Source organism: Theropithecus gelada, chromosome 20 (genome assembly GCF_003255815.1).
Source record: "Theropithecus gelada isolate Dixy chromosome 20, Tgel_1.0, whole genome shotgun sequence".
NCBI lineage: Eukaryota > Metazoa > Chordata > Mammalia > Primates > Cercopithecidae > Theropithecus > Theropithecus gelada.
In genome coordinates, this window is record NC_037688.1 from 67,123,421 (window position 1) to 67,140,336 (window position 16,916).

The window sequence follows — 16,916 nt, forward strand, 5'->3', positions numbered from 1 at the left end:
TGTGCAGCCTTAGGACTTGGCGCTCAGCCACTCCAGCCATGGTTAAGGGGCCAAGGTGTAGCTCAGGTTGTGCCTTCAGAGGGTGCAAGCCCCAAGCCTTGGCAGCTTCCATGTGGTATTGAGCCTGTGGGTGCAGAGAAGTTAAGATCTGAGGTTTGGAAACCTCCGCCTAGATTTCAGAGGATGGATGCAAACACCTGGATGTCCAGCCAGAAGTTTGCTGCAGGGGTGGAACCCTTATGGAGAACTTCTGCTAATGCAGTAAAGAAGGGAAATGTGGGGTCAGAGCCCCCACACAGAGTCCCCACTGGGGTACTGCCTAGTGGAGCTGTGAGAAGAGGGTCACCATCCAGAACCCAGCACGGCAGATCCACCTACAGCTACACCGTGTGCCCAGAAAGGATGCAGACACTCAATGCCAACCTGTGAAAGCAGCCAGGCAGGGGGCTATACCCTGCAAAGCCACAGGGGCAGAGCTGGCCAAGGCCGTGGAAGCCCACCTGTTGCATCAGTGTGACCTGGATGTGAGACATGGAGTCAAAGGAGATAATCACGGAACTTTAAAGTTTTATGACTGCCCTATTGGATTCCAGACTTGCATGGGGCCTGCAGCACCTTTGTTTTGGGCAATTTCTCCCATTCAAATGGGTGTATTTACCCAATGCCTGCACCCCCATTGTATCTGGGAACTAACAAACTTCTTTTGATTTTACAGGCTCATAGGTGGAAGAGACTAGATGTTGTCTCAGATGAGATTCTGGACGTAGACTTTTGGGTTAATGCTGAAATGAGTTAAGACTTTGGGGAACTGTTGGGAAGGCATAATTGTGTTTTGAAATATGAGAAAGATGAGATTTGGGAGGGGTCAGGGGCAGAATGATATGGTATGGCTCCGTGTCCCCACACAAATCTCATCTTGAATTGTAATCTCAATTGTAATCCCCACATGTTGGGGGAGGGACCTCATGGGAGGTGATTAGATCATGTGGGCAGTTCCCCCATGCTGTTCTCCTTGTAGTGAGTCCTCAAAAGATCTGATGGTTTTATACCGGGCTTTTCTCCTTTTCACTCTGCACTTCTGTCTCCTGCCACCATATGAAGAAGGACATGTTTGCTTTCCTTTCCACCATGTTGTTAAGTTTCCTGAGGCCTCCCCAGCCATGCAGAACTGTGAGTCAATTAAACCTCTTTCCTTTATAAACTACCCAATCTCAGGTATTTTTTCTCAGCAGCATGAACAAACTAATACCAGTACCATGGTCAGGCTTTATTTAAGTATCTTTATATTGTTTGTTCTGTCATATGGAATACATGTCACTTTTGTGATCAGAAAACTCTGCAATTAAATTAGGTGTAAAAATCAGAGTGACATTAGCATGGTGAGATTATTAGTAATATTTTTACACATTGTTAAATTATTGATTTGAAAGCAATTTTTAAAATAAGTCCAAAAATGTTTAAAATTTAAGCACATCTTTTAAAAAACTGAACAAAACCGAAGCATGCTCCTGCTTTGATCTTCTGACCTCTGGAAAGTAAGGTTTAACTTAACTGGGCAAAGCCCTCTCCCACACAGCCAAGCAACATGGGCCTGGTCACTTCCCAGCTTGCTCAATTTTTCTGATGTGGCAGGAATACAACAGGTGTTTAATAAGTGCTGGTGGGCCCATTAGTGGGAGTATAAACTGCTGCAGTAACCTGACAATTAACTATCAAATTTCAAAATGCACATACTGTCAACCTAGCAATTTCCTGTGGGAAAATTTATTCTGCTGAATCATTTACATATATTTGCATGCATGTGCCTTCAATGCAGCACTGCTTAACACAGCAAAAAAAACCAGGAACTGGGAATGACCCTGATAGCCACCAAGATGGGACTGGGTGAATACACGGCTCAGCCATTTAACAAGCAAATGTGTGGCTTGTTTAAAAAAAAAAAAGAAGTGTGATTTGATTGGCTTTTACTTTCAGTTTGCATGGGCTTAAAATGATAAGAAAATCAACACTAGTTAAGTGAAGAGAACAAGATACAAAACAGTATTTAAAATACCCAACTAGGGAGGGAAAAAATGAATATTTAAACATATACACACAAACGAAGACATTCTTGCATATATATTTGCATATGCTTGAAAGTTTTCTTGAAAAACACCCAAGAAACTATCATCAACGAAACCATCATCATCAACGGCTACTTCTGAGAACAAAGGGCAGGGTGGAACATACTAAAACTTTCACTTTTCCCTTTATATTCTTCTAGAATATCACCTTAAAGTAATAGCACCATCAACAAAGTTGCAGTGTGAGATTTTCCTCCTGCAACCAGCCAGATCAATTCAACAACATCTCTTTTTAAAAGAAGAGTTTTCTAGCAACCTATAGAAAGTCCTCTTAACCACAGGAAAAAAGTACCTCATCATCTTACTAATAAGCCTTTGGCGGAGAATCAAAGGCAACTGGGGAGTGGGGAAACCCAAGTGGGTCTTGATTGCAAACATTTCAGTTAAGGTTCTGAGAAAGAAGAGAGACTCGTAAAACAATATAAACTTAATTTTTAAGACCTGACATTCAGCAGAGCTTAGTGCCTCACACCTGTAATCCCAGCACTTGGAGGTGCCAAGGTGGGTGGACTGCTTGAGCCCAGGAGTTCGAGACCAGCCTGAGCAGCAGAGCAAGACCCCATCTATTTAAAAAAAACAACAACAACAAAACAAAAACAAACAAACAAACAAAAACCCTGAGAGTCACTCAAACATAAATAGATCAGGAGGTTCATGCTTCTGCCAGGGACCATGCATTGCTCTACTTCTTGCCGAGCTGGTAAGTGCCTGCCCTGGAATTTCCAGGACTGCAAGCCATTGTGTTAGTGCTTTATGCATTTTGCAGAATGCTCCAGGCAAGATTTTTATGAGATGGGCTCTGCAGTTCCTTTGAGTTAAACTCTTCCATACTTTAACCACACCATGATCCTCCTCAAGGCCTTTGCACATTCGCTTCCCACGCTGGGACTCCCTTCCCCCACATCCTTGCATGGCCAGCTTTGCCACTGAGCTCTCGGGTCAAACCCCACCACCTCCGAAAGGCCTTCTGTGGACATCCCTCTGTAGTAGTTTGCACCTCATCCAGTTCTTCCCGGTTCAAGCCTTTGCAGCACTTCCCAGCATCTGAAATCATTTTGGTCATCTTCAGTGTATAAACCCCGTAAGAACATGGGCCTGGTCTGTCCTGTTCACTGTTGCATCTTCAGTGTCTACAGCAGCAACACACAGTAGATGCTCAATTAACGATTGAATAAATGAATGAATGAAAAACAGTGTGAGAAGAACAAGACAATGAACCCAGGGCTATAAAAGACCACATGAGACCGGGCTTGGGGGCTCACAACTGTAATCCCAGCATTCTCGGAGGCCACACGAGCTCAGGAGGACTGCTTGAGCTCAGGAGTTCAAGACCAAACTGGGCAACATAGTGGAACTCCATCTCTACAAAAAAATATGAAAATTAGCTGGGTGTGGCGGTGCATGCCTATAGTCCCAGCTGCTTGGGAGGGTGAGTTGGGAGGGTCGCTTGGGCCTGGGAGGTCGAGACCGCAGCGCAGTGGTGCAATCAGCCAGGGTGACAGAGCAAGACCCCATCAAATCAATCAATCAATCACCGCACAAATTTCTCGTACTGGGAAGACTTAGACATCATACATATTCTCCAAGCAAGTATTACCTAGGAGGCCAATAAAAGGTAGACTGAGGTTCCTCAGAGAGAAAATTCACAGAGAGGAAGATAAAACCTCCATAAAAATCTCGATTACTACTTGAGGGTTACAGGATGCTAGCCTAGAGCCTCCCTCCCTAGACTGAGGTTTCTCACACAGAAAACTCAGAGGAAGAGAAAACCTCCATAAATATCTCAATTACTACCTGAGGGTTACAGGATGCAAAGCCTAGAGCCGCCCTCCCTGGTCATTAACACCCACTTTCCAGAACTTGGCAACCTCCCCAGGAGATGAATCCCACAGTTAAACCAAGGGGACACTTAAGGGGAACCTCAACTTGGTAATCGTCCACTTCTCCTGGGGCACTTTAAAATAAAGGAGCTTCAAAGCTGATCTCTCAAGAAAGCCATTTTCGGCTGGGCATGATGGCTCACGCCTGTAAATCCCAACACTCTGGGAGGCCGCAGCAGGAGGATCGCTTGAGCCAGGAGTTTGAGACAAGCCTGGGCAACACGGCAAGACCCTGACTCTACAAAAAATACAAAAATTTAGCCGGGCATGGTGGTGTGCACCTCTGGTCCCAGCTATTTGGGAGGCTGAGATGGGAAGATCGCTTCAGTCCAGGAGATCGAGGCTGCACTGAGCTGTGATTGTGCCACCACGCTCCAGCCTGGGTGACAGAGGGAGACCTTGTCTCAGAAGAAAAGAGAAAAAGAAAAAGAAAGCCATCTTCGTTTTCCCAGGGGAGAACGAACTGTCACAACTCCAACTGGAAAAATGGAAAAAGGTAAAAAGGCACAGCCCTCAGTAAAAAAGAAACTGCTGCAAGTTTCTTCTCTAGCTAATTGGAGTTTAACCTCCTTAACGTCTCATTAAGCTTCTCCAAGGCAACCCCGGTAAGCCAATTACACTAGAATTTCAACAGCCCACAACCTCTTAGGGAAAGGCAGGATGAGGAGGAAGGTCTTGCTCCATATTTCTCCCCCATATTCCTCCACACCAGCAGCTGTGTGATTTCACACCCCAGGGGACATCTGGAAACATCTAGAGACATTTTCAGTTGTCACAACAAGGGGAGGTGCTACCAGCATCTACTAGGGGGTAGAGGCGAGGTTTGGGGCTAAGACTACGCTGCACAGAACGGCAACCAGGCCACAAAGAATGATGTGGCCTACATGTCAACGGGGCCGACACTGAGCAACTGTGCTCCATGTCCCCACCCCCAAAAGACAGCTTCCTCAAAGGCCCCGTTCAACCATTCAGCCTCAAAGAGGTAAGTGCAGGTACACAGCACCACTCCTCCACCGCAGGCATGCCACCCTATCCCAGTTTTCTTGCTAAGCTTGGGGAAGCCTGCCTCAGGATGTCCGGCCATTAATTAATTTTGGCAAAATGTTTGGGCAAGTTTTCACAAGCTGGAGTTGTACTGACCATTAAGATCTGATCATCAAAGCTAGGCCTTACTTTGCCGTGAAAATCTGAAACCAACATACCAATTCGATGTTTACTTCAAGGTTGGCCTGCAAAGCAGGAGATGCCAACTCAGACACCAACAGGTGCTAAGTGGGTTCCATCAATGAGAGAAGCAGACCACGTGTGAGGAAGCACAATTTTAAAAAGGCAACAGGCCAGGGATGGTGGCTCATGCCTATAATCCCAGCACTTTGGGAGGCTGAGGCGGGTGGATCACTTGAAGTCAGGAAGTCGAGACCAGCCTGGCCAATATGGTGAAACCCCATCTCTACTAAAAAATACAAAAACAAGCCTAGTGTGGTGGTGCGGGCCTCTAATCCCAGCTACTCGGGAGGCTGAGGCAGGAGAATCACTGGAACCTGGGAGGCAGAGGTTGCAGTGAGCCGAGATCCCACCACTGCACTCCAGCCTGGGTCACAGAGCAAGACTTCATCTCAAAAAAATAAAATAAAATAAAATAAAGGCAACAAACATTTGGCTTTTAAATTAAAGCAACAAAAGGGAGGGGTGGGGACTGCGGCAAACTGGAGCAACTCAGAAATGGACAGCCTCAGCAGACCACTACAATGTATAAATGTGGGCCTGGGGCTAGCAGAACTTGATTTTTCAAGGGAAGCCAGAAATCCCAGATGTTTCTATGAAATCCGCCAATCAATAAATATTGGAGGGCGGGCACAGTGGTTCATGCCTGTAATCCCAGCACTTTGGGAGGCCAAGGCAGGCGGATCACGAGGTCAAGAGATAGAGGCCATGCTGTCCAACACGGTCGAAATCCCATCTCTACCAAAAACACAAAAATTAGCTGGGTGTGGTGGCGGGCCCCTGTAGCCCCAGCTACTGGGGAGGCTGAGGCAGGAGAATTGCTTGAACCCAGGAGGTGGAGGCTGCAGTGAGCCGAGATCACGCCACTGCACTCCAGCCTAGCAACAGAGCAAGACTCCGTCTCAAATAAATAAGTAAATAAAACTGAAAATCACAGTCATTCCTATAATTAAAATCAAGCCAAACCAGCACAGTGGTGAGCTATATCTAACCCCTAGGTTGGAACTCATACCTCAAACACTCAAATTCTAATATTGACTGAGCCCCCACTGTGTGTGAGACATTGAGTCCTGGGAAAAGAGGGGTGGACAAACCCTGTTCTGATCTTTCAAGATGAAATAGGTGTTTTGCCAGGCACAGTGGCTCACACCTATAATCCCAGCACTTTGGGAGGCCAAGGCAGGCGGATAGCCTGAGTTCAGGCGTTCACAACCAACCTGGGCAACATGGCGAAACCCTATCTCTACAAAAAATATAAAAATTAGCTGGGCATGGTGGTGTGTGCCTATAGTCCCAGTTACCTGGGGAGCTGAAGTGGGAGAGCTGCTTGAGCCCAGGAGGTTGAGGCTGCAGTGAGCTGAGATCGTGCCACTGCACTCCAGCCTGGGTGTCAGAGCAAGACCCTGTCTTAAAAAAAAAATAATAATACAATAAAATAATTTTTTAAAAAGCCATCTGATGAGAAAGCTGGAGTACTCTGTTTATCTGAGTATCCATTTCAGACAGTTAAGTGATTTCATCCTTAAAATCCTTACAAAGAAGTTTTGACACCGCCCAAAAGCCATGGTAGTGTTTCATGTCATTCATTCAACGAACACAGCTGACCCTTGAACAAGACACATTTAAACCGCACAGATCCACTTATATTCAGATTAGGCTTCTGCCTCTGCCATCCCTGAGACAGCAAGACCAACCCCTCCCTTTCCTCCTCCTCCTCCTCAGCCTCCTCAACGTGAAGACCATGAAGATGAAGACCTTTATGATGATCTACTTCCACTTAACAGTAAAAATCTCTTATGAGTTTAACATTTTCTTTTCTCTGCCTTGCTTCACTGTAAGAATACAGTATACAATATATATACAAGATATGAGTTAGGCCAGGTGCAGTGGCTCACGCCTATAATCCCAGCACTTTAGGAGGCCAAGGCAGGAGGATAGCTTGAGGCCAGGCGTTTGAGACCAGCCTGGGCAACATAGCAAGATCCCCATCTCTACCAAAAAACAACAACAAAATCTGTGTTATCAACTGTGTATGTTCTTGGTTCCAGTCAATAGTAGGCTGTTAGTAGTTAAATTTTTAGGCAGTTGAAAGTTATACCTGAATTTTCTTTCTTTTTTTTTTTTTTTTTTTTGAGATAGCGTCTTGCCCTGTCACCCAGGCTAGAGCGCAGTGGCATGATCTCAGCTCACCGCAAAGTCCGCCTCCCAGGTTCAAGCAATTCTCATGCCGCAGCTTCCCAAGTAACTGGGATTATAGGCACCTGCCACCACACCTGGCTAACTTTTGTAGAGACAGGCTTTCACCATGTTGGCCAGGCTGGTCTCGAACTCCTGACCTCCAGTGATCTGCCTGCCTCAGCCTCCCAAAATGCTGAGATTACAGGCATGAGCCACCACACCTGGCTAATTTTTATAGAGATGGGCTTTCACCATGTTGGCCAGGCTGGTCTCTAACTCCTGACCTCAGGTGATCCACCTGCCCCAGCATCCCAAAGTGCTGAGATTACAGGTGTGAGCCACTGCGCTGCATCCTAAATTTTCAACTACATGGGGCATCAGCACCCCTAACCCCTGAATTGTTCCAAGGTCAACTGTTATTTACTAAGCCCTAGGCACAGTTCTAGGTGCTGGGATTACAGCCATAAACAAACACAGGTAAAAATCCCCACCCCTATGTAGCTGACCTTTTGCTGGGAGTTTACAGAGTAGCCACAATACTTAAGCAAAATATTACATGTATTAGAAGGCAGTAAGTGCTACTGGGGGTATAGATGGGGGTTAGAGACTTGCTAGTGGAGGGAAAGAACGGGATGTCTGAGGTGACACCTGAACAAAGTTTGAAGGTGAGGGACATTGCAGGTAGGAGAAACAGCAAGTGCAAAGGGCCTGAGGCAGGGGCAGGCCTGGCCACCAGCGTGGCCTAGGAGAGTGAGACAGAAAGCAGCCAGGGAGGAGCTCAGGGAGGCAAAGGGGACAGATGCTGCCCAGCCTTCAAGGTCACTGTAAGCCCTTCGGCTTGTACCCTCTTCAAGGACATGGGGAACTAATGCAGGGTTTTAGCAGAAAAGGGACAGCTGGGTCAAGACTAGACTGTAGGGGTCAAGGGCAGAGTAGGCACAGCAGCGAAGAGGTGACTGTTTTCTTTTTCTTTTTTTTTCTTTTTCTTTTTTTTTTTGAGACAGTCTCACTGTCACCCAGGCTGGAGCGCAGTGGTGAAACCTTGGCTCATTGCAACCTCCAACCCCACTGGGCTCAAGAGATTTTCCTGCCTCAGTCTCCCAAGTAGCTGGGATTACAGGCGCCCACCACGAGGCTCGGTCAATCCAAGTAGCTGGGATTACAGGTGCCCACCAACAGTCTCGGCTAATTTTTATATTTTCAGTTGAGACAGGTTTTTGCCCAGACTGGTCTCAAACTCCTGGCCTCAAATGATCCGTCTGCCTTGGCCTCCTAAAATGCCAGGATTACAGGCATGAGCCACGGTGCCTGGACTGAGGTGACTGTTCAAATCAAGGAACTGGCCAACGGTGACTCGAGCCAGAGTGGAAGCCGGGGAAGCCATGAGAAGCAGGCCGTCTGAGGCAACGGGCAACAAGAATTGCTGACAGATGTGATAGGAATGGGAGGAGAGAAGGAGAAGTCAAAGCTGGAGACTGAGATGGGAAGAGGAAGCTCACGTTCTTTAGGAACATGGTCCGTGGGAGACACCCACATAGAGAGATCAGTTCCTAAAAGTTGTGTCCACACACAGAAAAGGTTTTTTTTCCCCCCCATCCACCACCAGGTCCCAAAGGCAAGGCACCTCCTCCAGGCTATCACAAACGGAGCTTGTCATCAGAGAAAGAGAACACAACCCTTCAGGAGAGTCTTGGCCAAATGGACAGGCTGCAGCCGCCTTCTGCAAGGCCCCTAGGGGCTGCGGTGGCTCCATTTGGCCAAGGAACCCTGAATCCGCCCCTGATTGGCCTGAATCACGAATCCATTTGGACCAGGAACCCTGAGTTCACTCCTGCCCAGGCCTCTCCTGGGTCACCCTCATCTCCTCCCAAAGCCATTCACCTTGCCACCTTGCACCCTGTCATATCACCATCCTGGACCTCAGCGTCCACATCCATGAAACAGGGTGGGTGGAGGGGATGGCCCCCTGAGATCTGACATCCCTTTCCACTCTAACAATCCATAAGGAAGGGTCTGGAAGGAGGAGCAGTCAAAAAGGGGGAAAACAAGCTAAGCACGGTGGCTCATGCCTGTAATCCCAACACTTTGGGAGGCTGAGGCAGCCGGACCACTTGAGGTCAGGAGTTCAAGACCAGCCTGGCCAACATGGCAAAACCTTGTCTCTACCAAAAATACAAAAATCAGCCAGGCGTGGTGGTAGGCACCTGTAATCCCAGCTACTCGGGAGCCTGAGGCAGGGGAATCACGTGAACGCAGGAGGCAAAGGTTGTGGTGAACCGAGATCACACCACTGCACTCTAGCCTGGATGACAGAGCAAGACACCATCTCAAAAAAAAAGGTGGGGGGCGGTGGGGAGGGGAAAACAGAGGAAGTGGGAGAAGGCTAAGGGATGGATTTGAAAACCAAAGCCACATTTGGGGGAGGGAAAAAAATTGGCTCTTCATAGACTGTTGTTGAGCCAAGGGGAGGAATTAAAGCAGAGATCAGACTGACTCCAAGGCCAGACCTAGCCCCAAGAGGAATTTCTAATAGCTTCTAAGATACTCTTCTTGGCGGCTAAGTCAGATATTCAGGGGGTTACTGAGTTGGTGGATGCCACAGAGTATCTCAGACGTGCACATCAACCCTGGGACCAGCTCACTCCATCGAGGGTGACACACACCTTCAGCTTCCTTCTGGTCTTCTCCAGTGGCAGTCGGTGCAACAGCAAAAATTAACTGGAGAATTCCAAGTGGTGACGACCACTGATCTTTACTGAGCACTGTTGCCAAGCAGCAACATTTTAAGTCCTCGCTAAGGATTCACTCACTTATTCCTCAAGTCACCGCTATTCACTACCTACTATGTTATCCCACATAGGGAAACTGAGGCACAGAGAGAAGTAAACTGCCTCAGCAGCAGAGCCGAATTTGCTCTGAGCCACCACACGATACTGCTTAATACCAAGTTATTTTCTCTGCTTTTCCATAATTTCCAATTTTTCTACACAGGGCCTGAAACACAATTTTTTCTTTTGAGACAGTTTCTCTGTCATCCAGGCTGGTGTACAGTGGTGCGACCTCAGCTCGCTGCAATCTCTCCCCAGGTTCAAACAATTCTCCTGCCTCAGCCTCCCAAATAGCTGGAATTACAGGCATGAGTCACTATGCTCAGCTAATTTTTAGTAGAGATGGGGTCTCGCCATGTTGGTCAGGCTGGTCTCAAACCCCTGACCTCCTCTGATCTGCCTGCCTTGGCCTCCCAAAGTGCTAGGATTACAGGCATGAGCCACTACACCTGGCCCTTTTTTTTGAGACAGGGTCTCAGTCTGTGGCCCAGACTGGAGTGCAGTGACCGTGATCTTAGCTCATCGCAACCTCCACCCCCACAGCCTTCAACTGATTCTCCTGCCTCAGCCTCCCTGGTAGCTGCGACCACAGGTGCCGCACCACCATGCCTGGCTTTTTTTTTTTTTTTTTTTTAATTTAGTATTATTAGTAGAGACGAGGTCAATCTATGTCGCCCAGGCTGGTCTTGAGCTCCTGACCTCAAGCGATCCTCCCGCTTCAGCCTCCCAAAGTGCTGGGATTACAGGCGTGAGCCACCGCGCCCAGCCTTTTTTTTTTTTTTTCTTTTTAAATGAACTCACGAAAAAGCCCAGGCCCATATTTCCAACCATCATTCCAACCTCAACCACAAAGCAGCCCCTCCTACCAGTCCCACCCCCATCTCCAGAGACCCACTCCCGTGAGAAAAGAAAGTCAAGTGCCGCTGTGTCCTGTCCTCAGGCCCTATTTTCCATTTTGATAGCGAAGTTCTCCTTTTTTCTTCCCAGAACATCTGTGTGAGTAATGGTCAACAGAACCCTTATCATGGGCCATTTCCATCTTCTGGGTTTTCTGGACATTTCCCGTGGCTCAGAGGCAGACAGCGGCCCAGGAACAAAGCGCTGACAGAGTCACACGAGGCCCACTAACCTTGACTTCTAAGCACATGACCTTGGTCACAACAGGAGTCAGGCACGAGTGCCTCACTGCCTTTCCATAGCCCAATCCCATCTCCACCAGCTGAAGAAATGGGGAATCCAAAGGAAGAACAAGGAGCTTGAAACACACAACTTCATCTTTGGAAAAAATAATATTTAACACTAGCCATTGCTTATCTCTGTGCAGGGCACAAGCTGAGCCACTTACAAGATTAACTCATTGACTCTTCACAACAACCCTAGAAGGCTGCCACATTTTTGGCTCCTGTCCCATTTTATAGATGAAGAAAATGAGGCACACAGAGGGAAAGTGGCTTGCTCAAGGTCACACAGTTATCTGACTGCCTGGGAGGCCAGTCGCTCCTGGCCTTGAACACGCTGCCTTGAAAAACACAAAAACAGCCGGGCACAGTGGCTCATGCCTATAATCTCAACACTTTTGGAGGCTGAGGCAGGAGGATCGCTTGAGCCCAGGAGTATGAGACTAGCCTGGGCAATATAGTGCAACCCCGTCTCTACAAAAATTACAAAATTAGCTAGGTGTGGTGGCACATGCCTATAGTACCAGGTACCTGGGAGGCTGAGTTAGGACGATCACTTGAGCCGGGGAGGCAGAGATTGCAGTGAGCTGAGATCACACCACTGCACTCCAGCCTGGGTGACAGAGTGAGACGATGTCTCGAAAAAGAAAAACGCAACAACTACCTACTTTCTACCTTTCAGTTAATTATATTTTAATTTTCCCACTCAGGCCCCAGCTGCCTCCTCTCAAATTCTGGTTCCAGGGCACCTCCAGCAAGTCTTGGAACCCAGACAGCAGAAATATGCAAGGTCAAACACCAGATGGGGTACCTACCTACCAGCGGCAGAAATCAGCTACAATTACACCCAAGCGAAACCCAGCCACCTGACAATTTCTGTGGCAAAAAAGTCCTTAACGAAGGAAAACAATAAACTAATTAAATTTTTAAAAACATTACAACTGGACTTCGTGAATCAGTTTAAGATAAACAAAGCGCACCCCAAACACACTCATTAGCCATCAACTACCAGTTGCCATCAATAAAGTATGTCCTGATACAAAACGTCATGGATGTTCACCCTGTTTTGCCCCCTCCTCAATGCAGAAGAAAATAAACAAGAGAATATTCCGGAATTCACAGCAACCCGAACCCAGATCACCATGTGAATCTTTGCAAAAAATCATCTTGCTGTTATTACACCTGGTAACAAGGGATCCACAGGTTTTCCTCTCCCTGATTAAAAAAAAAAAAGTTCATTTGCAAAGAGGCTCCAATCACTCCCAGACCCTGAAGGCAAAGTCCGTGTTCTATTTCCACCCCTGGGGTCACTCTCCAACCCCAACTGGCTTAAAATGGGAGACATATCAAAATGTGGTAGGTTATTAAACATAATGATACCCTACTAAAAAAAACAAACAAAACCAAACCCTCCAGTGGGGCCCTGGAGGATGACTTTTCAACATTCCAAATGCAGCCTTCATGGAAAGGCCCCCAAAACAGGACAAGAAAGTATTTTCGGATGCTAATCACCAGCTCCTAAGAACCACGGCTGTTTCTCCTAATTCCTAAACAAAAGAGGAGAGAAACAGTCGTGTCCAGATTTGCCTACTGCGTTCACCAATAATCAAGACAGCACGAAACAGAAGTGCCTTCCTGGAACAAAAAGGCAAATCGCATTACGGAGAAGCTGAAGCCCAAAAGACTGAGGCTTAAACCACAGAAAGTGGACTCCAACCCTGTCAGGCTCCGCAGGCCACGTTACCGAAGAAAATTTGCCAGGATTAAATCCCCAGAGAGGAGCTCCACGTGTTGCAGGGAAGGGAGGGCAGCACCACAGCTACCAGGGTCCTGGGCGTCCTCAGCTGCACCCCAAATGTGACTCGAGCCGAGGGTCAGGTGGGGCACGTCAAGGGTGAACACCCCCCTTCTTCCCTGGTTCCCCCAAACTTCTCCCGCACTATTTAAGCAGAAAGAACAAAAAAGACAAAGCTAGGTAACCACAGAAGAGTAATGTGACTTGTACGACAACTTCGGGGAGACAATGAAAGTCCCTTTCTACAATCTAAACCCCTCCCCAGCTCACCCCATTGGTCACACACTATTTTTCGTGAAAAGGGGGGACCCTAACCACAAAAAAGATGGGAAAACAGAAGGAGAGAGACACCCCCTTCCCGCTCCCCATCTCTAGCGTCCCTTCCCTGGAAAGTTGTTTTTAATTAGAGGCGGGAACCCCCAAAACAGGAAGGCCTCCTCCCGGAGGTTCTGGCCCGACCCTCCCCTCCAAAACCCCAGGACTGGGCACGCGGCCCCCCACGCTCTGCTCCGCAGGAACTGAGTCACCCAAGTTTTCCTCTATGCCTTGCACCCCCGAAAGGGGCTGGGCCGCTGGCGACGTGGGAGTCCCGGGCCCCAAAGGCCGGACGCAGAGCAGGGAGCGGGGTGCCCCAGGCGGCTGTGGGCCCGGTGCTTTCCGTCCCCGCCGGCCTCCCTCCCTCCCTCCGTCCCGCCGGCCCCATGCGGCCCCCCGCACGTACCCAGAGCGGGTCGGAGCCATCTGCGCTGCAGAAGCCCCGGAGCGCCATGCGGGCGGCGAGGGCGGCGGTGGGCACCGGGCGGCGGGTGATGCGGCCCGGCTGCTGGCGCGGGCGGCGGCGTGCACCGGACGGTGGGTGATCCGGCCCGGCTGCTGGCTTTGGCTGCGGAGGCGGCGGCGGCGGCGCAAGGAGCCGGGTCCGGGGCCGCAACGCCGCCTGGTTGGCCCGCGCGTCACGGGGATGCAGCGGCCCCGCCCCGCCCCGCCCCGCCCCGCCCCGGCGCCCGCCTCACCTCGCGCGTCTCGGCGTGGGCAGCCGGACCCGCCACCTCTCGGCGCCCAGGGCCTGGACGCCGCGCCACCCCCACCCCGGATCCTCCGAGGCCCAGGCCCACTCGCTTGCGGAGTGGCTCGGGGAGCGTTGGCTAGTCTTCCGGAAGCGCCTAGGATCTTTGGGGCCACACAGCTTGCGACCACTTTTCAAATCCTGTTTAACGACAGTATCCGTAACCAGGGGAAAATAACGTGAACGGAGCCCCCTACCTGCCTGGAGTGTGCTGGGCGCCTTAGCTGCGCCCTCATTTCATTCTGTACTATCTCCACTTTCATGCAGGAAGAAACCCAGGTGCAGAGAGGTTGAGTGATGATTCCCCCTGCCCAGGGTCACCTGGCTAATCATTTGCAGGGCTGGGATTTGAACCCGGTCCAAAGCTGACTCACACAGAAGGAGGTGGATACTCTTATTCACCTACCTTTTACAGATGGGGAAACTGAGGTTCAGACAGGCGAAGTGACTTGCCTGAGGTCACACAGTTAGCAAGGAGTGAAAGTGGAAGTGAGATTCAAACCCATGAGCAGCCTGATTCCAGAGCACTGATGACCCAGAGGGCGTCAGTCTCCATCACCAACAGCTGTTGACCTCACCTGTGTGCAGAGCGCCTTTGCTTCTTCTCAACCTCTTTAAGCATCACTTAGAAATAACTAGGTTATTGATCCTCACCTCAGAGGTAAGGAAACTGAAGCCTGGAGACAAAATAATCATAGGCCAGGCATGGTGGCTCATGCTTGTAATCCCAGCACTTTGGGAAGCCGAGGCGGGCCGATCACATGAGATCAGGACTTCAAGACCAGCCTAGCCAACATAGCAAAACCCTGTCTCTACTAAAAATACAAAAATTAGCCGGGCATGGTGGCGGGCACCTGTAGTCCCAGCTACTTGAGAAACCGAAGCAGGAGACTCGCTTGAACCTGGGAAGTGGAGATTGAAATGAGCTGAGATGGCGCCACTTCACTCCAGCCAGGGCAACAGAGCAAGACTCTGTCTCAAAAAATAATAATAATAAGTAATAGGCATTCACAGTGACAAGGCTTCCTAAGGCTATGTTCTTAGCAATTTACACAAATTACCTGTGCAATCCTCACAACCCCATGAGGTAAGAGGTAGTATTATCCCCATTTTGCAGATGAGGAGACTAAGACCCAGAAAGACAGAGTAAATTGTCAGGGATTATTTAGATTGTAAGTGAGTAAGCCAAACTTTGAACCCAAGAAGTCTAGCCAGGGAGGTCGGAAGTCTATAATACCATCTATTGTGCCATATTGCTTCTGAACTGTTGCATAGGCAGACAGGCAGAGACAGAGGAGTTAGGGCGAGGCCTCAGAGTGTAAATTTCACTGTGATATCAGCGATGCCTTTCTTTTCTCCTCTCCTCCTTAATCTCCTGCCTGATGTGTGGTTTCCATAAAACATGCACACAACAGCTGCACCAAATAAAACAAAGTGTGTGTGCATTTGAGACAGCCCCCCAACCACAAAGGACCTAGCGAGGGAAGGAGGAAGGTAGATAGGATTGTTTTCTGTGATTTTTTTATTGACCCAGGTCCCCCAAGGGTGAATGAGTTTCTAAGGGATAATTACTTTCATGTAATAATGCCAATTGTGCTGTTGCTTGACCTTTATACTGTCAACAAATATTTATTGAGCATTTACTACTGTATGCCAGATGCCTTGCTAGGAACAATATAAAATTGCTACTCTTTTTTTTTTTTTTTTTTTTTGAGACGGAGTCTTGCTCTGTCGCCCAGGCTAGAGTGCAGTGGCGCCATCTCAGCTCACTACAAGCTCCACCTCCCATGTTCATGCCATTCTCCTGCCTGTGCTTCCCGAGTAGCTGGGAATACAGGCGCCCGCCACCATGCCCGGCTAATTTTTTTTGTATTTTTTGTAGAGACGGGGTTTCACTGTGTTAGCCAGGATGGTCTCCATCTCCTGACCTCGTGATCCGCCCGCCTCGGCCTCCCAAAGTGCTGGGATTACAGGCATGAGCCACCGCGCCTGGCCGAAATTGCTACTCTTATACAGCGTAAAAGATTGGGATTTTTTTTTAATTGGGATTTTTTTAAGTGTTTCTTATGGTAAGATGGCAGATGTTAATCAAATACTATATTTTTGAAAGGGTATTTACAGGCCAGAAGCGGTGACTCACGCATGTAATTTCAGTGCTTTGGGAGGCCGACGTGGGAGGTTCACTTGGCCCACGAGTTCAAGGCTGCAGTGAGCTATGATCCCACCGTTGCACTGCAGCCTGGGTAACACAGCGAGATCCCGTCTCAGAAAAAAAAAAAAAAAAAGGCCGGGGAGGGGAGATAATTACAACTATGGTCACAGCTAGAAAGAAAAAGTGGTGACTAGGCATGGTGGTTCACGTCTGTAATCCCAGCACTTTGGGAGGCCAAGGCAGACAGATCACTTAAGGTCAGGAGTTCAAGACCAGTCTGACCAATATGGTAAAACCACATCTCTACTAAAAACGCAAAAATTAGCTGGGTGTGGTGGCGGGCGACTGCAATCTCAGCTACTTGGGAGGCCAAGGCAGAAGAATCAATTGAACCTGGAGGCGGAGGTTGCAGTAAGCCAAGATCATGCCACTGCACTCCAGCCTGGGCGACAAAGCAAGACTCTGTCTCAAAATAAATAAATAAATAATAAA

At 48.7% G+C, this 16,916-nt stretch overlaps 1 protein-coding gene across 1 annotated transcript in view; it reads right to left on the minus strand.

The window, feature by feature from the left end:
• ABCC1 (ATP binding cassette subfamily C member 1) overlaps positions 1–14,141 on the minus strand; it is a 193,206-nt gene extending 179,065 nt beyond the window's left edge. Inside the window, exon 1 of the mRNA XM_025370697.1 lies at positions 13,928–14,141. Coding sequence (XP_025226482.1) covers positions 13,928–13,975 — 48 coding nt within the window. The 5' untranslated portion in view covers positions 13,976–14,141. The remainder of the gene's footprint in view (positions 1–13,927) is intronic.
• Positions 14,142–16,916: the final 2,775 nt, after the last annotated feature.